This window comes from Ursus americanus, chromosome 27 (genome assembly GCF_024610735.1).
Source record: "Ursus americanus isolate L20-20 chromosome 27, mUrsAme1.1.p, whole genome shotgun sequence".
Classification (NCBI taxonomy): Eukaryota; Metazoa; Chordata; class Mammalia; order Carnivora; family Ursidae; genus Ursus; species Ursus americanus.
The window spans coordinates 21,579,691-21,598,560 of record NC_142153.1 but is presented as its reverse complement, the minus strand read 5'-3'; the positions used below and the strand labels follow the sequence as shown (position 1 = coordinate 21,598,560).

General features: G+C 37.6%; 1 protein-coding gene across 2 annotated transcripts in view; it reads left to right on the top strand.

The window, feature by feature from the left end:
- Nucleotides 1-2,618: 2,618 nt before the first annotated feature.
- Nucleotides 2,619-18,870, top strand: part of TUSC3 (tumor suppressor candidate 3) — a 227,446-nt gene continuing 211,194 nt past the window's right edge. Inside the window, exon 1 of one of the 2 annotated variants that reach the window (XM_045810880.2) lies at nt 2,619-2,955. In XM_045810880.2, the coding sequence (XP_045666836.1) occupies nt 2,818-2,955 (138 nt within the window). In that variant the 5' untranslated portion in view covers nt 2,619-2,817. The remainder of the gene's footprint in view (nt 2,956-18,870) is intronic. The other variant, XM_045810881.2, reaches the window with a different exon arrangement.

The window sequence follows — 18,870 nt, the reverse complement described above, 5'->3', positions numbered from 1 at the left end:
CTTTGTCTCGTTATAATACTGAACCTCTGCCTGAGGAAGAGCATAAACCTCATTTACATAACATATGATGTATGCATAGGCATGTTTCCTTAAGGGGCATGTGTGACCTTATGCCCATCTCTGTAAGGATCCCCTTTTAAAATATTCCTCCTAAACCCAAATAAAAGGAACCTATTCACCCTTGCTTAAAGAGTCACAGCTTTGGAAGTTACTCCCTATGATCTCCTTATTTACCACAAATAAAGTTTCCTCTCTGTAACAACTCAACTGGTGTGGTTTCTATCTGTGACTCAGCAAGGAGTGAATTCACGTTGGTTTGGTTAAGTACCAGAAATTACAATAAAAGAAATTAAGATAAATTTGGGAAATGAAGGGGCAGATGGTAGATTCTGATTATGTTGAGTGTATCTCGATATTTTAGTTAATAGAGACCATGAATTTACAGATAGTGACAGTGGTCTATCAGTGGAGGTCATTTTCACAAGCCTCAAAGAAAAAGCAAGGGGCTATTCTTTTTTTTTTTTTATAATAATTTTTTATTATGTTATGTTAGTCACCATACAGTACATCCCTAGTTTTTGATGTAAAGTTCCATGATTCATTACTAATGGAACTTTACGTCAAAAACTAGTAATGAAGCAAGGGGCTATTCTTTCAGGAGTAATTACTATGGGCAAAAATGCTCACATAAGAGTGGGAAATCAAAAGCCTGGGAGATAGAGAAGAGAGATTTATTTGTAAATTCCTTTAAGAAAGGCAGCATAGCGTAGTATATAGCAGTGGCTATCGAGCTAGCCTGCCAAATTTCAAATTCCTGGTACACCTTTTTCTAGTTGCATGACTTTGAGTCAGATCTCCTGGCCTTAGTTTCTTTATGTGAAAATGGTTACAATAGGACTTATCCGGTAAGGTTGTTGTGGAGCAGGAGTTCTTAATCTGGAGTCCATGAAATTTGGGGGCATCTGTGAAACTTGGATTGAAAAAAATTTAACTGTAATTCTATTAACCTCTCATGAAAATCTTGTTTTCTTCAATTATAAAGCAGAAAGCAAAGCATGGTAGTATTAGTACATATGGCTTAGTTTCCTGTAGAAATTACCAATAATTTCATATCACAGGACAGTATTTTGAAATATTGCTTATCATCACTATTTCAATATTATCATATTTATTAGATTGCTGTTAGACACAGTGCTAGGTTTCATATGATTGCAGGATTTATTTACAGCCCTCATGCTACTTCGTTGGCCAAGTATCCTACAATTCTGTGCCTCTTGATCAATCATAATCACACTGTTAAGTCTGAATGTTTATACATTGGTTCTAACATCTACCCTTGCTTTCCAGCTCTCCCCCAAAACAAATGTTTGTTGACCACCAGGTGAAAGGAGGTGAACTGTCTTAATTTTGATAATGGTATTTAATTATACCCGATTCCTTTGTAGTATTATGAATTTAATGTTTGCAGTTAGAAATACTGTTTTAAGACTGGACCAATAGATTTCATCAGACTATCAGAGGTGGTCATGACACAAGTAAGAAAAAATATCTTGAGGTAGAACAAAAGCTACACTCACAGCAGTAACGGAGGAGAGCTGGAAGAAAGGCAGGCAGGGACAAGCCGCCCTCCTCCACCTCCAAGAAGAAATCACCCTTAAAGGGATTTTACACCAGCCGGTAAGCAGCCCTCCACCCTTTTCCACGTGATAGGTAGATGGCAAAAACCTGGTTGAATGAGGGAGGGTTAATCAGATTAAAACAGCCCTCCAACAAGCCCATAAAAACCCTTAGATCTAAACGCCAAATTGGCAACCCTCTCGGGTCCCTTCCCTCCTCCGGAGCTTTGTACTGTCACTCAAACTGCTTTGCTGCCCTCCACTCTTCCTCTGGTCTAGCTCTTCATTCTTCCAAGCGGCCTGACCAAGAACGTGGCACCGAAGGAAAAGAAGCCCTGTAACAGCAGTGCTTGACCTATATCATATATTCAGTAAGCAGCCTGCTATTCTTAAACTGTTCAGAGCTCAAGAATTGAAGTAAGTCCTTTTCATTTTTGAGTTTCCAAGTGTCTGGTCTGGTGCTCTGCGCTTTGGCACTCCAGCGATACTGAAGGAATGGAATGGAGTGGTGTTAAGGTTGGTTCCTCAGGCCCCTCAAACGGGACTGCAAGGAACAGCTGTGAAGTTGGAAGCTGCTAGTATGCATGCGCGGGATTATATTATGTGGATTATGTTGGAGGCTTGGGAGGGCTCAGTATGTGAGCCACAGATGTGTCTCTAAAAACGTCCCAATGGAAACGGAGATTGCCCCTTGGCCAGAGGGGCCAAGTGCTTATTGATTCCTTAAATCACTCCTCCATCATCCTAGAAGGCAAGTAGGTCTGTGTGTGGCTCCAGGTAAACAGGAGTTTACTTCTGCTGCACCAAAGAGGCCCCTCGCATATTCCTGGAAGCTCGCATTGGTTTCAGTAACAGGGCAGCGTTTGGCCAGCCAGCTAGAAAACCGTGGCCCTGCGCAGCGTGGGTCTCAGGGAGAACTCTGGCCGGGGGCGCAGCGCAGCGTGCACGAGGCCCCCGCTCCCTCGCCACGCCCACTTCCTGCCCCATCCCGGGCCTTTCCAGGTCCCCTCTCCCGGTGAACCGGATGCTCTGTCAGTTTCCTCCTCCGCTTCCTCAGCGGCCTCCGCTTCTCTGGCGAAGCCGCGGGCACCGACGAGGGCACAGGCAGGAGCTCCTGGCGGTTAGCCTGGCAGGAGTAGGAGGCCGGTAGGAGCTGGGCGCGCACGGTTACCGAGCGTGGAGGAGACACTGCCCTGCGGCGATGGGTGCCAGGGCCGCTCCTTCACGCCGGAGGCTGGCGGGGCGGCGGCTGCGGTACCTGCCCACTGGGAGCTTTCCCTTTCTCCTCCTCCTGCTACTTCTCTGCATCCAGCTCGGGGGAGGACAGAAGAAAAAAGAGGTAGAACGACTCCCTTGGCTTTCCGGGTGGGCCCAGGCTGGCTGGGGCTGGCTGGGGCGGGCCGGGGCGGCGGCGTTGCCAGGCAGCCTCGCCGCGTTGCTAGGCAGCCGGGCGGCGGGGCGTGGGCGTGGGCGGCCTCCGGGCGTGAGCCCAGGGGTTGGGAGGCCCGTGGGCCAAGCACTTGCGGATGTGGGTTAGCCTGGTGTTTTCTCAAAAACCTTTAGTAAAGCATCCCTTTTCACTCTGCTCCTGAACACCGCACATCTTTCAGACTCACGGCGCTTTTGACCCTCGGAGGCCGAGCTTTGGGCCCTTGAGTTACTAAAAGGAGTGTGTTGGATGTGAAAATACCTTTTAGGAGTATTTGCAAACGTAAGAGAATTATTTGGTCTTTATGTTAAGTACCCAGCTCCCTTCGTTATTCGTTTCAAGAGGCAGCGGAGCCTATTGGACGTGTGTTTTAAGTTTGTATCCATAATTACACATTTTTAAAGCCGTAGGTTTATTTTTCTTTGTTGAATTCATATAATGGCGAGAATAAGTTCACATTATTTAAATTAGGTAAATTGGTGAAGTGAAGATCACCTGATTTCAGTCTTAGTTCTCTGATAACGGATAAGAGGGTTGAAGTCACTGTTTTTAAAATAGTAGAGTTATTTGCGAATTTCAGTTATCCATCTTTGTCTTGGATAGTCAGTCTAGCAGGATCAGAAAAAAATTATTTGGAAATGTGAGTAGTGTTTCTAAGCGTACATTATGTTAGTAAGAGTATTCGCTTATTCAAGATAGTTTTTCCTGGTGAAGTATTACCCACACGTGACTCAAAATCTAATTCGGGTTTAAAATATTACCACAGATTTCTTGATAGTTGGGTAGAGAGTGAAAAAACAGCTTCATTCGTAAGATAACTGATTCTTTTTACTCTTTGCCTGAAACAACTGTGAACTCAGTAGTAACTTCTTGTTAGCTTTTTAATTTTAACATGAAAGTAGGCCATACAAAATTCTTGGTGGAGTTCTGGTAAGAGATTTAGAGAACTGTTAAAATTAAAACTGTACTTAAAAATATAATTTAAAGATCTATTTTCTAGCATTTGGTATTTATATACCACATTCCAAGAGTTTTAGATGTCATAGTTTTTCTTAGGGAAGGGAGATTAAAAAGTTTTTTTTTAAGGATTACCACAGCAGAGGGCAGTAGAAAACGATGAGGAGTTCCATGGAAATGTTGATGTTTTACTTCTTAGATCACTGTGGGGGCACCTGGGTGGCTCAGTCCTTTGAGCTGCCCCCTTTTGATTTAGGTTTAGGTCATGATCTCAGAGTCTTGAGATGAGCCCTGCCTGTGCGGCGCTCAGCAGGGAGTCCGCTTGAGATTCTCTCTAGCCCTCTCTCTACCCCTTCGCCCCACCTTCCATCTTGTTTTTGCAGTCTCTCCCTCTAAAAATAAATAAATCTTAGGGGAAAAAAAGGAGAAAAAAAGATCACTGTGATCACAGTAACTTTCAATTGGAAGAAAAGTCTGAAAAATCTCAAAAGTGTACATCTTCAAAGCATCTTGGTATCCAGTTGTACACTACTTTAACATGTGGGAAAACACTTGTTAATTTAGTATAATTACAATAAATTAACATTTGTTCCATCAACATGTTTTTTATAAAAGAAGTTTTAAATGAAAAATTAGGGTGAAAATTTTTAAGGATTAGAAAAGGACGTCTTCCAGAACTGCTTTTATTTCTCTTAAACAGGAGAGTCTAATACTACTATGTGGTGGTGTTGCAGGATACACAGATTTAAGGAAAAGAAGAGCAAAATAACAAATAATTGAAGTTTTAATACTTCACTCAATGAGTACACATATCTGGGATGTAGTATGTGAGAATAAACTCACATTACCTAAGTTATACAAGTTTGTGAAGTTCACAGCACCTGATTTCAATCTTAGTCCTTAATAACTTGGAGGGCTGTGGCGTCTTTCAATGTTAGAAGAAACACATTCTTTATTAGAAATATTGGAAAGTGGTTGGTCACCATTGTACTTTTCTGGGGGTATTCCAGGGTTGTTTTGAACATGTCACTTCATTCTTTGCTGAATTTAGAACCTGATGCCTAGTACAAAATTCGACGCCATTGAACCAGCAAGTATAGCAATTGGAACTTAGTTTACTACAATGAATATTACTGACATAAGTGCTAGAGAAGTTGACTTGGCATGAGTAGTGTATCCCTTCAGTTGAACCTGGAACCAAGAATGGACATTAGTTGCTTTTAAGGAAGTAATAGTTTTGATAGTAATAGCTACCATCATAGGTTTTCAAGTCAGACAGATGGTCCACTTACAACTTAGTCACTAATTGTATGACATCAGGCAAACCACTTAACTTCCCTAATTGTAACTTTTTTATTTTAAAACACAGATATAATGCCTACATCTCAGGGTTGTCGCTGGGGTTGAATAAGACTGTATATAAACTACTTAGTGCGATGCCTTGAACATAACAGATCAATACTGGTAGCTATTATTATGTGTTCTTCATTTAAATGAGTGCATTAGACATGATAAGATCCTAAAATATAAAATATTTTTCAAATTTTTTTTTGCTAAAGAAACTGATTTTATCATTGTAAAATATATAGTTACTAGAATAAATTGCCTATTTTATTATGAAACACAGAGTTCCAAACTCTTACATTGTTTGAGAACTTCCCAGGAGATTTTGCATCATCGAAGAATTGGTGGTATTCATGAGTGTGTGTGTCCACATACATGTTTTTGTATCTGTTTCTTCATGAAGACAATTCATTAAAAAATAATTTTGTTATGTTTTCTAAGAATATAATGAAGAGCAATAGATGAGTGAATAGGCAAAGAAAATTGGAGATTTTTATAGTCACTTTCCTTAATTACATTGACTATAGTCACTAAACTAATTTTTGAATCCTCACGTAAAGTGATATGAATTTGTGGGAGGCTATAGTTTCTTGGTACTATATTATTTGTATACATAGTGAATCATTTTCTTTTTATTTTAATGACTTCTCTATTTTATACATTGTTAACACTTAACCAGTTAATCAGCTTCATTTAGAATTGTTTTATTTATTTATTTATTTATTTATTTTTTAAGATTTTATTTATTTATTCAACAGAGATAGAGACAGCCAGTGAGAGAGGGAACACAAGCAGGGGGAGTGGGAGAGGAAGAAGCAGGCTCATAGCGGAAGAGCCTGATGTGGGGCTCGATCCCAGAACGCCGGGATCACGCCCTGAGCCGAAGGCAGACGCTTAACCGCTGTGCCACCCAGGCGCCCCCATTTAGAATTGTTTTAATCTCTATATAATAACACCCGATAATATAAAAGGAGCTCAAATTCTGTAATTAAGTGGATTTATTGACTTTGACATTATCAAAAGCAGCTTTTATAATTATCCTTTACGTTAGCTAATAGGCTATGACATGTAGGTAACAGTATGCATTATGAAAAATTGAGCAGCTCATAAATATTTTTGCGAAGTAATATGATTGCCTAAATGAAATATCTCAAATGCTTCAGACAGAGCTTCTGTATGTCATTGTTTTTAAGCACATTTTACACTGAGATGAATATATCCAGTTATTTTTTTAGTGGCATAGCCATTAAATAGAGACTTTACTATCTTAGCAAATGAAGAAAAGGGAGAGGATGGAGGTAGGCAATGGACTTTATCTTTAAGTGAAGAACTTAAGTTGAAAAAAAAAGTTTGTAAATATATGAGCACAACTTTAAGAAATGCATAGTAATTATGCCTTGCTATGTATACACAGAGACCACAGATTATTGCCGATGCAGGTAGTTTCATCTAGGCGAGATTTTGTGTATAGTAACTCCTTGCTGAGTAATTGGAAGTGACAGGTCTTACTCAGAATGGCCAAAATGGCTTTTCAAGTACTGTGAATGCTTAGCCTGCTGGAGTTTCACAGATGATGGCAGAAGGCATGGAATTCCTGGGTCACAGGTGGACAGGTTATCACTCACAGCAGCAGATTTGCCAGAGTATCAGCATTTGTGCTGCTGAGGCAGGCTAAATGACCCCTACAGCTGTAGGAAGTTTTGTGGAGGAAGAAGAACCTTGAGCTTAAGGAGCTCAAATCTTTCATAATGGGCAGGAAGCTTGTTTGACCTTTGACCCAGAGGATGACATTATCTTTATTAAACTGGAAAGTAAAAAATTTGCTCTTTGTTTTAAAAAGGGAAAGGGCGGAAATGTGTAACCCGAGCCACAGATTTATCAGTTAATCTTTTGCCACATTTACTTTTGCATTTTCTCCATATTCAGTGAATTTGGATGAGTGTGATCCCTATGCCAGTGATGGACATTGGTTACTTTGGTGGTCTCCAGGGTTTATTTGGTGAGTCAGACTGTCTTATGATTGCTTCTTTCCGTAAGACTCCCTCCTGGAGCATCGCACTAATTCCACCAAGATAGAAAATTTACCTTTGGCTAAGTATAGGAGTGGCTGTGTTCCCCTGCTAGAGAATAGGTAGATCACAAACAAATGTATACATTACATAACGTCTACAGTGTGCGTGCTCTCGGCATGCAATGAGGGGACCAAATAGTATTTATGTAAGTCTCTATCTACTTTTTATTTTACCTATTGGGCAAGATTTCTGCGGCTTCTCAAATTAAGCATATCTAAAGGGGAACTCTTTTTTTTTTTTTTTGTTAAAGATTTTATTTATTTGACAGAGAGAGAGTACAAGCAGGGGGAGCGGCAGGCAGAGGGAGAGGGAGAAGCCAGAGAAGGGGGCTCCCAACTGAGCAGCCAGCCCAGGAGATGCAGGCTTGGTCGCTGGGGTCATGACCTGAGTCCATGGCAGATGCTTAACCGACTGAGCCACCTAGGTGCCCCTAAGAGGTTCAACTCGTAATCCTTTTCTCTGCCCATCTGTTTTCTCATTGCTGTTAACAGTGCTGTTTTATGAAGAACAAATTTTAACATCCTAGAATCCCATTTTTTAAGTAATCACTAGCCAGTATAATATGTCTTTCTTGCTCTTACTCTGTATTTTGCACATTGTATACAGAAAGGCTGGCTTTACATACTTTCTTGAGGAGTTGTATACAGATTTAAGGAGAATATCTTGCCAAAATAGGGTTTCTCCCTTAATAGCTATCAAAAACACATAAATATTTAGTTTGAATATTAAAATTTCAAAAAAGCTATTCGAAACAATAGGGAATATTTTTTTTTTTCCGTAGTAATCGGTGTCTGTCTGCCTTCCCACCTCGTTGTCTGTGTTTCTTTTTAATGCAAGAAGAAAAGATCAACAATGAGCTTATGGAGTCCTTCAAAATCTATGATAAAAGTCTTAACATAGAAGAGTAGAACTCTGAAGCCATTTATGAACGGAAAAAAAGTTAATAACAGGAAGCCTTTACTAATATGTTTATTGTTACTAAAGTTTTGGTTGATCATATAAAGATACCTAATTAGTTTGACATTTGGAGGTGAAAAAGAAATTTCTTTCCACTGCATGTTACCATGAGAATGTAACTATCTTTAATGAAAAGGAGCACTTGAGTATAGGTTGAATAAATTGTGATACTGATTTTATTCAACGGAACTCTTTCTATTTATTTCAGGAGCGTATTTTTAGAGATGGCTTAACATTGTCAATATGATTCGACTCAACTTTTGGAAATATTTTAATTCAGAGTCTTCTGTGCTTGGAAAACAAAACCATTGGGAAATTTGTTTGAGTATTGTGGTAAAACTTGGAGTCCAGAATTCATTAGGAAATGAAGAAAACTAACACTAGAGCAGACAGGAGATAGAATGCTAGGCATCCACTTAGGGCAGGTACGATCTTCGCAGTATTTTTGCTTGGTGGTTTGGCAGACGGCTCTGTCTGCCTTACCTTTAAATTGCCAACAGTACCGTGCTTTGATGTAGAGAAACCGGGACTGTCCCAAGCCTAAAACATTTAAGTGAAAGATTATCATTATCTAGTACCTTAAAAATTATTGGTTTAGGAGTGAGCACATACCCAATTATATGGGGACTTGTGACAAGTTTCCTCCTTTTTCATCAAGGACACAAGGAAGGGAAGTTCTCCCTTCTTGTCTTTGTTATATGAATATGAGAATGTGATGCTTGAGTTACTGCACCCATCTTGTAAACATTAAAGTGCAAGCCTGAGGGCAAAACCAGTCCGTTCATGATGGCAGAGTGAAAAAATGGAAAGAACATGGGTGTCTGACATGACTTAACTAGATTTGTAATTGCTGTAACTCTGGACTCCCTGTTAGGTGCTAATCTTCGTATGGTTTAAGACATTTTGTATTGAATTTTCAGATTTTTTTTGTATTTGAAAGCATTCTGCTGAGGAAAGTTATCTTGAATTAAGAGTTTTACCCATGATTGTTATTTACCCAACTTGTAAATTTAGAATCTTTTTTTTTTTTTTTTTACTGTGTTTAGTACCTTAACAATTAGTTAGTTATATGACCTTCTTTGTGAATTAGGTATTACATATTAAAGGATTATTTACATACACACACACATATATATGTGTATTTACATATATATATCTCCTTTATCTTTGAATATTAACGATCATTATTAGAAGTCTGTGTATGTTTTGATGTTTTTGGAAATGAATTTTTCCGTGTGTTCCTTTTATTAATATAACTTTGTTTTTATTGTATGAAGTTCTCTAGAATATGTCCAAAAAATTGTAGGAAAGAAATTGAAAATAAATTTATTATGTGCCTTAAAAGCTCTTAGCCCAAGAAAGGAAAGAAAGATTAAGTTATGCCTTAGATATATTTGCTGTATGCTGTTTTCTGTGTGAATGCTTTTAAAAATACTTATTTCTTTTGCTTTTGTGTGTGTAATAGAGTGGTACATAGTTTCATTTTAAAGATTATCAAATAAAATAGAGGAAGGCACTTTTATTTTGAAAATGATCATATTTTAATATTGTTCTTTGGTTTGCATTTGAGCTTAAGATTAGGCCAAAGAAAAGTTGGGACCCTCTCCCACCAAGGATGAGGGTATTGTGCAGTGTTGATTGTTCCATGTTTTTTTGTTTGTTTTTTACATTGGAGCTTTCAAAGTGAATAAAGGATTTTTCTCATACTCAAGAAAGTGAAGTGGTGTGCTGTGTCTTGCTATTGTTTCCTGTAGTTTGTCCTCTTGGAGACTTGATGGGGAGAAAGAGTGGCTGAGTCAAGGTGTAATACTATCATAATGGTACTCTAATTAAATTTAGCTTCCTATTGACAGGTACATGAGTCACATGCCTTGATGGATACAGTAACTCAAGCATCATGTTCTCATATATAACAGACAAGAAGAGAGAACCAAGAGAGAGTCATAACCATAGATTTTTTTGTTGTTTTTTGAATGGAATGTTAGAGTGGGAGTGTCAGGTTTCAGGCTAAATAACAAAGTTGGGACTAGAAGTTAGGTTTCCTGACTCCAGAGTTTATATTTCCATATTCCCATGCTCAGTTATGCTGTCAGATTCTCCTCCTTGCCCCCAACCCCATCACTACTTTCATAATACTCTGTTTTCTTCTGTCTTTTCACAGCTGATGTTTTAACTTTGTAACTTCCTCTTCGTGGATATTCATTTTTTAAAACCTAAAATGATTAAAAATTTGGCAGATGTAAAACCTATTAATACGGCTTAGACTTGACTCCTTTGAGAACATAATTTATAAAATTAAGCCATCTGTTTCTTTATGAACCTGTTTAAATAAATGAAGTTAGGCTATGGTAAACCTTAGAAGAGTCAGAACTCTAAAAACAGCACAGAACCCCAACCAGTGCCTCCTGCAATCCCTAATACTAAGTAAAGCATGTTCACAAATCTATTTGCCAAAGCCGGAAACCTGGGCACATTTCACTTGGTCTCAGACCTTTTCTTGTGACTTTTTTGACACTTCTTCCCCTACCCCAGCTAAAGATACTCTGCAACTTCTCTGACCAGTGCTGTTTTTGAGGAGTACTGTTTACTTATTGTTTAAATGCCACAGGGTGCAATCCAAGGTTCCTTGCGGGCTGTTAGTGCTTTTCCTGAGTAAGCCTGTGTCTGACTTTCCTGTTTGCTCTCTCTCTGCTCTTACATGCTTCCCTTCAGTGGCAACTTCAGTCACCCCCTACCCCGTTTGGATGAGGAACTCCTCCTCTGTGCTCACACAAATGGATCTTTGTGCTTATTTATTTATAGCATTTACGTGAATTATTGTCTGTCATCTGTCGTTCCTGTTATTCTACAAGCCCTCGGAAGAGAAGGGTTTTTTCCTTCATTTCTATACCCGTATATTCAAGCATAGTGCCTTGCGGTTGGTAAATGCTTAGTGAAGTTATTTTGGTCAAGTTACTTAATCTCTCTAAGCCTCTTTTCCCTATCTGTAAAACAGAGATAGTACGTTAGTCCCCACTGTAGAGCTGTGAGCCTTACGTGAGATAATCCTGTAAAGGACTTAGCAGCATAGTGCATGGAACATAGTAAATGCTTCATGTTAGATATGGTGCTCATATTGGTGAATGAATTTGTAAGGTGTATTGTTGGTGGTTCTACACGAATAGCACACATTTACTTGGCAGGAGACAAGTTAAAAGCTAATGCATTTGATATGCATAATTTTTTATAAATATTTTGTTTTCCTATTTGACAAGTTAGGAGTTTTGAGAATGTCATTGCTTTTTTCGTTGCCAGACATAATGGGTACTTTTACTACTTGACTTTTATATAGCATTGGACATTATTGGCTACTACTTCCTCACCTTCCGCATCCCCAGCTTTATTGACGTATAATTGACATCTAATAGTTTGAATATTTAAGGTGTACAACATGCTGACTTGATACACTTATATGTTGGAAAATGATCATCACCATAGCCTTAGCTAACACCTCCATCACACCACATAGTTACCATTCCCTTATTGTGGTGAGACATTTAAGATTTACTCTTGTAACCAACTTTCAAGTAAATACTACACTACTGTTAAGTATAATCACGATACTGAATTAGATTACCAGAACTTACCTTTTAATTGGAAGTTTGTTCCCTTTGATCAGTATTTTCCCATTTCCCCCACCCCCACCTCCTGTGACTACCACTCTACTCTGTATAAAAATTTTTTTCTTTGATTCCGCAGATAAGTGAAATCATACACTATTTGTCTCTGTCTGATTTATTTCACTTAGCATAATGTCCTCAGTGTCAATCCACACTGTTGCAAATGGCAGGATTTCTTAGTTTTACAATGACTGAATGGAATATTTTCCCTTGTGTATATGTGTGTGTGTGTGTGTGTGTGTGTGTGTGTGTGTGTGTGTATGATATGGTATATATGCATTCCATAGCTTCTTCATATTCATCTGTCAGTGGACGCTTCCATTGTTTTCATGTCTTGGCCATTGTAAGTAATGGTGTTATGAACATGGGGATGTAGGTATCTTTTTGAGTTAGTGTTTTCATTTTGTTTGAATGTATTCCAAAAGTGGAATTGCTGGATCACATGGTAGTTCTATTTTTAATTTTTTGAGGATCCTCTATTTTGTATTCTCCCCCCCTTCTGTTTTCCATAGTAGCTATACCACTTTATAATCCCACCAGTAGTGCATGAGGGTTCCCTTTTTCCATATCCTCACCAGCATTTTTTTTTTTTAAAGATTTTATTCATTTATTTGACAGACAGCCAGCGAGAGAGGGAACACAAGCAGGGGGAGTGGGAGAGGAAGAAGCAGGCTCATAGCGGAGGAGCCTGATGTGGGGCTCGATCCCACAACACCGGGATCACGCCCTGAGCCAAAGGCAGACGCCCCCTCACCAGCATTTGTTAATCACTTGTCTTCTTATTTTTTCTAGTTTCATGGAGAAATCATTGGCATAGATCATTATATAAGTTTAAGATGTATACCATTATTGTTTGATTTGCACATATTACTACAATAGTTTTAGCTAACATCCATCTCCTATAGATACATTAAAAAGAAAAGAAAAAAATCTCCTTTTGATGAGAATTCTTAGGACTTACTGTGTTAACAGTTTTCCTGTGCATCATACGGCACTGTTAGCTATAGTCATCATGTTGTATGTTACATTTCTAATACTTACATATGGGAATTTGTACCTTCTTAACATATTTTTCCAATTATCCCACCTCCACTCTGCTTCTGGTAATCACAGGTCACAAGTGTGATCTCTTTTTTCTATTATTTTTATTATGAAGTCATATAGTATTTCTCTTTCTATGACTTATTTCACTTAGCATAATGCTTCCATGTTGTTGAAAATGGTAGTATTTCCTCATTTTTTTATGGCTGAGTAATATTTCATTGTATATATATGCCACAACTTCTTTTTCTAGTTATTTACTGATGGAAATTTAGGTTGTTTCCACGTCTTAGTATTGTAAATAATGCTGTTATGAACATGGGGTTGCAGTTATCTTTTTGAGTTACTGTTTTTGTTTTTTCTGGATACATTCCCATAAATGGAATTGCTGGGTCATATGATAGTCCTTTTTTTATGTTTTTAAGGATCCTCCATTCTGTTTTCCACAGTGGCTATGCCAGTTTACAGTCCGACATGCAGCATGCTCACAGGTTCCTTTTTCTATATATACTCACCAGCATTTGTTGTCTCCTGTCTTTTTGATGGTAGGCTTTCTAACAGGCATGGCTTGTTTGTTTTGATGATGGCCATTCTAACAGGCATGAGGTGATATCTCATTATGGTTTAGATTTGCATTTCTCTAATGACTCATGATGTTGACCATCTTTTCATGTAGCTGTTGGCCTTTTGTATACCTTCTCAGGGAGAGAAATGTCTATTCAGGTTTTTTGCCCACTTTTTTAATTGCATTTTTTTGTTTGTTTTTTGTTGTTTTTGTTTTGGCTATTGAGTTGTAGGAGTTCTTTATGTAGAGATTAACGTCTTATCAGATATATGGCACAGATGTTTTTTCCCATTCTGGAGGTCATCTTTTTACTTTGTTGGTGGTTTCCTTTGCTGTAGAAGCTTTTTAGTTTGATGTAGGTCCACCAATTTTTTGTTTTGTTGCTTGCACTTTAGGTGTCCTAGCCAATCACTGCTAAGACCCATGTCAAGGACTTTTGTTTCTGTTTTCTTCTAGGGATTTCATGGTTTCAGGTCTTAGGTTTAAGTGTTAATCCATTTCAATTTAATTTTTGTGTGGTATAAGCTGGGAGTTTACTTTCATTGTTTTATATACGAATATCCAATTTCCCCAGCACCATTTATTGAAGAGATTGTGTTTTCTACACTGAATATTCTTAGCTCTCTTGTCAAATATTAGTGGACTTCATATGCTTAGGTTTATTTCTGAGCTCTTGATTCTGTTACTTTGATCTATTTTTCTGTTTTTATGCCAGTACCGTACTGTTTTGATATTTAGTATTATAGCACAGTTGGAAATTAGGAAATGTTATGTCTCCTGTTTTGTTTTTGCTCAGGGTTTCTTTGGCTATTTGGGGTCTTTTATGGTTTTGTACATATTTTAGGATAGTTTTGTCTCCTTCTATAAAAATGCCATCAGAATCTTGATAGGGATTGCATTGAATCTATACGTAGCTTTTGGTGGTATGAACATTTAACAATATTTTTCCAGTCCCTGAACATGGGATACCTTTCCATTTATTTGTGTCCTCTTCCATTTCTTTCAGTCTTGTAGTTTTCTTTCAGTCTTGTAGTTTTCAAATGGGTGCCTGGCTGGCTCAGTTGGTAGAGCACATGACTCTTGAGCTTAAGGTCACAAGTTTGAGCCCCGTGCTGGGTGTAGAGATTACTTAAATAAAATCGGTCTTTTTTTTTTTTTTTTTTTTTTAGGGTTTTTATTTATTTGAGAGAAAAGAGTGAGTGAGAGAGAGAGAGCACAAGTGAGGGGGAGGGGCAAAGGGAGAGGGAGAAGCAGAGTCCCTGCTGAGCAGGGAGCCTGATGTGACACTCAATCCCAGGACTCCAGGATCATGATTTGAGCAGAAGGCAGATGCTTAATCAACTGAGCCAGGCACCCCAAATAAAATCAGTCTTATAGTTTTCAGAGTACAGATCTTTCAACTCCTTGGTTAAGTTTATTCCTAGTATTTTATTGAAGTTATTGCAAGTGGGATTGTTTTCTTTATTTTTTAGATAATTCATTGTTAATGTATAGAAATGCTTCTGATTTTTGCATGTTAATTTTGTATCCTGCAACTTTACTGAATTCATTGATTAGATCTAACAGTTTTTTGGTGGAGTCTTTAGAACTTTCTATGTATAAGATTATGTCACCTGCAAATGGAGACAATTTTACTTTTTCCTTTCAAATTTTGATGCCTTTTATTTCTTTTTCTTGCCTGATTGTTCTGGCAAGGACTTTCAAGACCATGTTGATTAAAAGTGATGAGAGTGGGCACTTTGTTTTGTTCCTGATCTTATAGGGAAAGCTTTTAGCCTTTCACCCTTCAGTATGGTAATAGTTTTGGGCTTATTATCTAAGGACTTTATTATGTTTCGTCTATATCTAATTAGAGAGTTGTTTTTTTTTTGAAGATTTTATTTATTTATTCGACAGAGAGAGAGACAGCCAGTGAGAGAGGGAACACAAGCAGGGGGAGTGGGAGAGGAAGAAGCAGGCTTATAGCGGAGGAACCTGATGTGGGGCTCGATCCCATAACGCTGGGATCACGCCGAGCCAAAGGCAGACGCTTAACCGCTGTGCCACCCAGGCGCCCCAGAGTTTTTTTTTTTTTTTTAAATTCATGAATGGATGTTAAGTTTTGTCAAATGCCTTTTCTGTGTCTATTGAGGTAGTCATGGTATTTTTCTTTCATTCTATTGTGATGTATCACAGTGATTGATTTGTGTATGTTAAACCATACTTGCATCCAAGATATAAATTACTCTTGACCATGATGAATGATCCTTTGAATGTGCTGGTAAATTCCGTTTGCTAGTATTTTATTGAGACTTTTTTGCATGGGCATTTATCAGGGATGTTGGTCTGTTATTTTTTGGTATTGGCCTTTTCTGGATTTGGTATCAGGGTACTGCTGGTCTTATAAAACAAACTTCAGAGCATTCTTTCTTTGATTTTTTGGGAAGACTTTGAGAAGCATGCGTTGTTTCTTCTTTAAATGTTTGGTAAAATTCATGAGTGAAGCCATCTGGTCCTGGGCTTTTCTTTGTTGGAAATTTTTGATTAAATCTCCTAGTAATTGGTTTATTGAGACTATTTTTTCCTGATCCAGTCTTGGCAGTTTGTGTGTTTCTAAGAATTTTTCCATTTCTTATAAGGTTGTCCGGTTTGGTGGCATGTAGTTGTTCTTAATAGCCTCTTATGATTCTTTGTATTTCTGTGGTATATGTTGTAGTATTTCCTTTTTCATTTATAATTTTCTTGACTACGGTCCACTCTCTCTCTTTCATTGATTAATATGCCTGAAGTTTTGTCAATTTTACTCTTTCAAAGAATCAACTCTTAGTTTGGTTAATATTTTCTATTGTTTTCCTGTTCTTGATTTCATTTATTTCTGCTCTAATTTTTACTATTCATTCCTTTAGCTAACTTTGCACTGATTGTTCTTCTTTTTCTAGTTCTAAGGTATAGAATTACATTATTTGGTATCTTTCTTCTTAATATAGTGGTTATTGCTACGAATTTCCCTTTTAGAACTGCTTTTGTTGCGTCCCATAGGTTTTGGTAGGTTGTGTTTCATTTACATTTGTTCTTAGGTCCTTTTTTATTTTACCTTTGATTTCTTTTTTGATACATTGTTTCAACAGAATGTCATTTAATTTCCATATAATTGTGAATTTTTCAGTGTTTCTCTTGTTATTGATTTCCAGTTTCATACCATCATGGCCAGAGAAGATACTTGATATGATTTCAGTCTTCTTGAATTTGCTAAGACTTTTTTTTTTATGGCCTAATATATGATGTTTTCTAGTAAATGTTCCATGTGTGCTTGAGAAGAATGTGTAGCCTGCTGTTGTCAGATAGAATGTTCTGTATATGGTTTTTAGTTAGTGTCATTTGCTCTACAGTGTTTTTCAAATTCATTGTTTTCTTACTGACTCTCTGGATGGGTGATGTATCCATTGTTGACTATGGGATATTAAAGTCTCCAACTATTATAGTATTCATGTTTATTTTTCCTTTTATCTCTGTTTTTTCTTTAATTAGGTACTCCCTTATTGGGCATATAAATATTTATAAGTATTATATATTTTTGATTTATTGAGCACTTTAGCATTATATAGTGACCTTTTTTATCATTGCATACTAATTTTTAAAGTCCACTTTGTAATACAAGTATAGCTAACACTGCTTTTTTTTTTTTATCCCATTTACTTATATATCTTTTTTCATCCCTTCATTCTTAGTCTGTATGTGTCTTTCAATCTAAAATGAGTCTCTTGTAGGCAGCATGTTGTCATATCTTGTTTTTTATCCATTAGCAATCCTGTCTTTTGATTGGAAAATTTAACCTGCTTGCATTTAAAGTAATTATTGATGAGTAAGGCTTTATTATTGCCATTTGTTAATAGTTTTCTGGTTTTATAGATCCACTGCTCCTTGTTTCTTATCATGGTGTCTTTTTATGTGTTTTATTGTTTTGTAGTGTCGTTATGCTCTGAGTTATTTATCATGTTCTTTTGTGTAATTACTATAGATTTTTCCCTTGTGGTTACTTTGACACTTACATAGAATATCTTAAAATTTTGGCACTCCATTTTAAACTAGGAATAACCCAATTTCAATAAAATTCTTTTTTTTTTTTTTTGAAGATTTTATTTATTTGACAGAGAGAGACACAGCCAGCGAGAGAGGGAACACAAGCAGGGGGAATGGGAGAGGAAGAAGCAGGCTCCCAGCATAGGAGCCTGATGCAGGGCTCGATCCCACAACGCCGGGATCACGCCCTGAGCCGAAGGCAGATGCTTAACGACTGAGCCACCCAGGCGCCCCCAATTTCAATAAAATTCTTAAGCTTTACACTTTTACTTCTCCTCCCTTTCACGTTTTAGGTTACTGATGTTACAGTTTACAGACTTTTTTATACTGTGTAACTGATAACAGATTATCGTAATTATCTTTTTTTTTTTTTAAATTTTAAACTAGAGCTGTAAGTGAATTGTGTACCACCATTACCCTATTATAGAATACAACTTTGCCTATATGTTTACCATTACCGGTGAGTTTTATGCTACCTTCTCGTATTTTTATGATATTGATTAGCATCTTTTAATTTCTACTTAAAGAACTTCCTTTAACATTTCTTGTAAGGCACTTCTAGTGGTAATGAATTTCCTAAGCTTTTTTTTTTTGGGGGGGGGGAGTCTTTATCCCTTCATTTTAGAAGGGTAGCTTTGCAGTGTAATATGTTCTTGGATGAGTCTTTTTTTTTTTTTTTTCCTTCTTTTTTTCAATACTTCGAATTTGTCATCCCATTCTCTTCTGGTTTCAAAAGTTTTTGTTGAGAAATCCACCTGTAGTCTTATGGGGGTTCTCATGTACATAACCTCTCCTGCTGCTTTTGAAATTCTTTGTCTTTGATTTTGACCATTTGATTAAAATGTGTTTTGGTTTAGCTGTATTTTGGTCTAACCTATTTGGGGTCCTTTGGGCCTCTTATGTCTAGATGTCTATTTCTCTCCCCAAGTTTGGGAAGTTTTCAGCCATTGTTGCTTTATTTTTTAAAAGATTTTATTTATTTATCTGAGAGACAGAGCGTGAGCTAGGGGAGAGGCAGAAGTAGAGAGAGAGGGACAAGCAGACTCCCCGTTGAGCACAGAGCCTGATGTGTGGCTTGGTCCCAGAACCCTGAGATCATGACTTGAGCTGAAGTCAGATGCTTAACTGATTGAGCCACTCAGGTGTTCCCCCTCGCCCCCCCCACCATTGT